Raw genomic sequence first — 3,350 nt, forward strand, 5'->3', positions numbered from 1 at the left:
ATGAGGAGCTGATGTGTACGGGTGTTGAATCTGTCAAGACCAAATTTGATTCTCAATAGACGTTCCCCGATAAAAAAGAATTAAAAATGGACATGAGTTATGAGCAAATGGTAATTTGGGCACATTGTAACAAACTACAATGTTTTTGAAGCAAAAAAGGTATAGAACGATGGCTTAAATAGATAATTGTGAAGAAAAATAAGTAATGAATAGTCCGAATGCCATTTTCATCAAGTGTTTAAACTACAATGTTTAAACACATGTTTGTCGGTAATTTAATCTGAAATTTGTATTGTAACAAATAGATGACCAACGGTTTTTAACAAAATTGGTTACATGAATTGAGATTTACTCCTAAAGAAGTTGATAGTGTATTTTATATTTGTAATAATCAACTAACCACATATGCAAGTTACACCACGATACTGAGAACTCTGAGTCCTAGGTCTTCTCCTACTATTTCTCACCTGCTTCTAATGTTGCTGCCCTAATTCTTTTTCGTCTACTACACTTCCATATATAGCAGCATCGAACCACTGATGTTGCTGCAGGAAGTGATCTGTATCATTCTCCAGAAAGGACTGCATATATTGTCGTTGAGGGAAGTGTAGGAAGACTGGCGTGGAATTGATGCCAATATGAGAGGCTTAGAAGAGATAGAGAAGGGAAAGATGTTATAAGAAGGAGAATGGGAACGGGTGGGAAAGCATACGGAGGGAGATTAAGATGTGATAAATTGTATATAAGTTTTAATTTGACTTTTTGAGCTAATACAATTATGGGAAAGTAGTAATAAATAAAATACGGGGCATTCTAAGAATCATAAGCCGCTGTAGCACATTTAAAACATAACATCTGCCACTTTGGGGGCATAACTCACTCCTCTAAACCAGGAGTCCAGGTTCAAGTCCTGGCAGCGGCATTTTATCTTTTTTTTTTTTTAATCTGTTTTTTCTCCCAGTTTTTTATACTTCTTATATACTATAATTTTCCTTTTGATTTGTGAATAATAAATAATATTATAAACTATTTCAACATACACAAATTTATTTTTTCTTTTAGAAAAGTTAATATCTTTTTAATTGATTTCGGAAAATGAACTTTCCTAATAAGCGTTTCCAGTCCAGCTTTTGTGAAACGACTCATCTCTTTTTGTGAATTAAAATAAGATTTTGACTCATTCCTAAGAGTCGACGCATGCGAACCTCCATGAACATGTGGGTTGGGCAGTGGTTGGGTTTGAACACAGTTTAATGAGTTATTCACAATATCTTTCACATGTCTTATTAAGACATCTCAGATGGTACTAAAAGTTAATGCGTAAATAACAAGGTAAATACTTCTGTAAAAAAAAACTACTAATGACATTATATATATATATATATATATATATATATATATATATATATATATATATATATATATACACAGACACACACACAAGGTTATAACCCGTGGGCACCACAGATGAATAATTTAAAAATAATTTTAATTAAATTATAACTTAAATTCTTTTAGTCTTCAAAGCTTAGAGCTTGATATTGCGATAAATTTTCTTTTTAGAAAAATGATCAAAACATGTATCTGAATCTGATTGCTCGTTATCTACACTTTCCCTGTTATCATCTCCAGATTTTATAAAATTCAAAAGGGTTCTTTGTGTAGGATCCGATACACCACTGCCACCTTTATCTTCATTAAAACGAGACATATGCAATCCTACAAAAAGAAATTATTATCGTTAATAAACATTATTAGTTTATATAAATTAATTTTTTTACATTAAACATTAGCGATTAATCTAAGTGATACAGGAAGTCTAGCCTTGAGAAGCTTTGAAGCATGCTTCAGTATATCTTTACTTGACCTTATATAACTCTGAAAAGTCATCGCTCAAGTTCTCACCTAAAAATTTCAATATTTTTATCTCTTGGCTGTGTGAAAAAGACAAAAATGCCCTTCTATCAAAAAAGAACGAAATTGTACCTCAAATGATGCGGCTTTTAGTTTGAGTGTCAATGTCTTTCCATGTATACCTTGTTTCTCCATGTCAGCAGAAAAAAATGATAAAATGATAAATGACCTAACTTCTGATTAAAAAAGGTCTCATATTTAGTTGCAGAAAATGTTCTCTCATTGCTCATACTTTTTCGTGATCTAACATTCGGTGCTTCTGTTCCCCCAAGTCCTAACCCTACAGACACAAATAACTCTACATTGTACAAAAACCATCAGGGGTAGTATTGTCTTTTTACCAACAAAAATTAAAATTTCAAAAAAAACAATACCTGCAGATGCAGATGAAGGAGAGAATCGTGCAAAAAGTAAGGAGTTTTTCTGCAACAAATCTTCACATGTCTTGATCTCAAATACAACTTTTAAGATATGCTCTGTTACTTTTCCAATTCCCCCAATCTAAAAGATGAATTTTGGTAAGAAAAAAAAGTGAAATTAGGATAAAGGATATATAAGTCATTATGCACTACCTTTCGTATAGGAAGTGAGGATATAAATGTCATTATAGCAACGCAATCATTAGGTAAAACAAACTGTCTGTTTGGCTTGTTTTTATCTGAGAAAACTTTTGCAAGTAACCGATTTGGAGCAACTCCAGCACTGCATGTTAATCCAGTAGCTTTATACACATTTTCTCTAAGCTCTTCAGTAACCTTTTTATAAATATTAAAAAAGAAAAAGATTTACAATTTTTATTTTTTTCAACATATATGAAAAGAAAGAAAAAAATTGACTCACTTTTCCACCAGATAAATCCCTTTCCTTGCAGAATTTTGTGATATCCAGGTATGCTTCATCAAGACTTGTAGTAGTGAAATCTGGATCATATTAACGATAGACTGGATTGAAGTTAGAGGAGAATTTATGAAATATTTCATGAAAGAAAAGTATTTAGAGTGAAATGAGAAACCATTTCTTTCTTCTTCAATCCACATCTCTTCTCGAAGAAGATTTAAAAAAAAAAAAAAAATCCAAATTCAGTCTTTCATATTAGGTATGGATTTTAATGATACACACAAGCCTCTATTCTGCATGTACAAATATCATTTCGCAGTCCTAAAGCTTTCAACTTTAAACCACACATTCAAACAGCTCTGAAAAAGATGTATCAGAACAAAGCTAAGTGACACACTCACGTGAATATTAATAAACCATGGAGGAGGAGCATTGTCTGTCATTCCTAACGCTTCTTTTGGTTCTTGTGATGAGGTAATTGGATTTATCTCTCTAAGTTTTACCTGTGTAACCCAAAGTAGATCTAATTTACAAATCTTCATGAGCATAATATGCAAATATGTTGGCATCATTCTCTAATTAGTAAACGGTGAAGATAA

The 3,350-nt window shown here is 31.9% G+C and overlaps 1 protein-coding gene across 2 annotated transcripts; it reads right to left on the bottom strand.

Annotated features, from left to right (window-relative positions):
• Window positions 1–1,493: 1,493 nt before the first annotated feature.
• Window positions 1,494–2,977, bottom strand: LOC145090552 (DNA polymerase kappa-like). 2 transcript variants are annotated; one of them, XM_079028709.1, is made up of 5 exons: window positions 2,755–2,977; window positions 2,487–2,669; window positions 2,289–2,415; window positions 1,987–2,212; window positions 1,494–1,719 (listed from the first exon to the last, which is right to left on the bottom strand). In XM_079028709.1, the coding sequence occupies exons 2-4, from the start codon at window positions 2,517–2,519 to the stop codon at window positions 2,016–2,018; spliced, it is 357 nt and encodes a 118-aa protein (XP_078884835.1). In that variant the 5' UTR covers window positions 2,520–2,669; window positions 2,755–2,977; the 3' UTR covers window positions 1,494–1,719; window positions 1,987–2,015. The 2 variants fall into 2 exon arrangements, with proteins under 2 accessions (XP_078884835.1, XP_078884836.1); XM_079028710.1 differs by lacking the exon at window positions 1,494–1,719 and adding an exon at window positions 1,799–1,905.
• Window positions 2,978–3,350: the final 373 nt, after the last annotated feature.

The sequence above is a fragment of the Lactuca serriola genome, chromosome 2, assembly GCF_051521515.1.
Source record: "Lactuca serriola cultivar US96UC23 chromosome 2, Lser_US96UC23_V15, whole genome shotgun sequence".
In the NCBI taxonomy this organism is placed as follows: domain Eukaryota; kingdom Viridiplantae; phylum Streptophyta; class Magnoliopsida; order Asterales; family Asteraceae; genus Lactuca; species Lactuca serriola.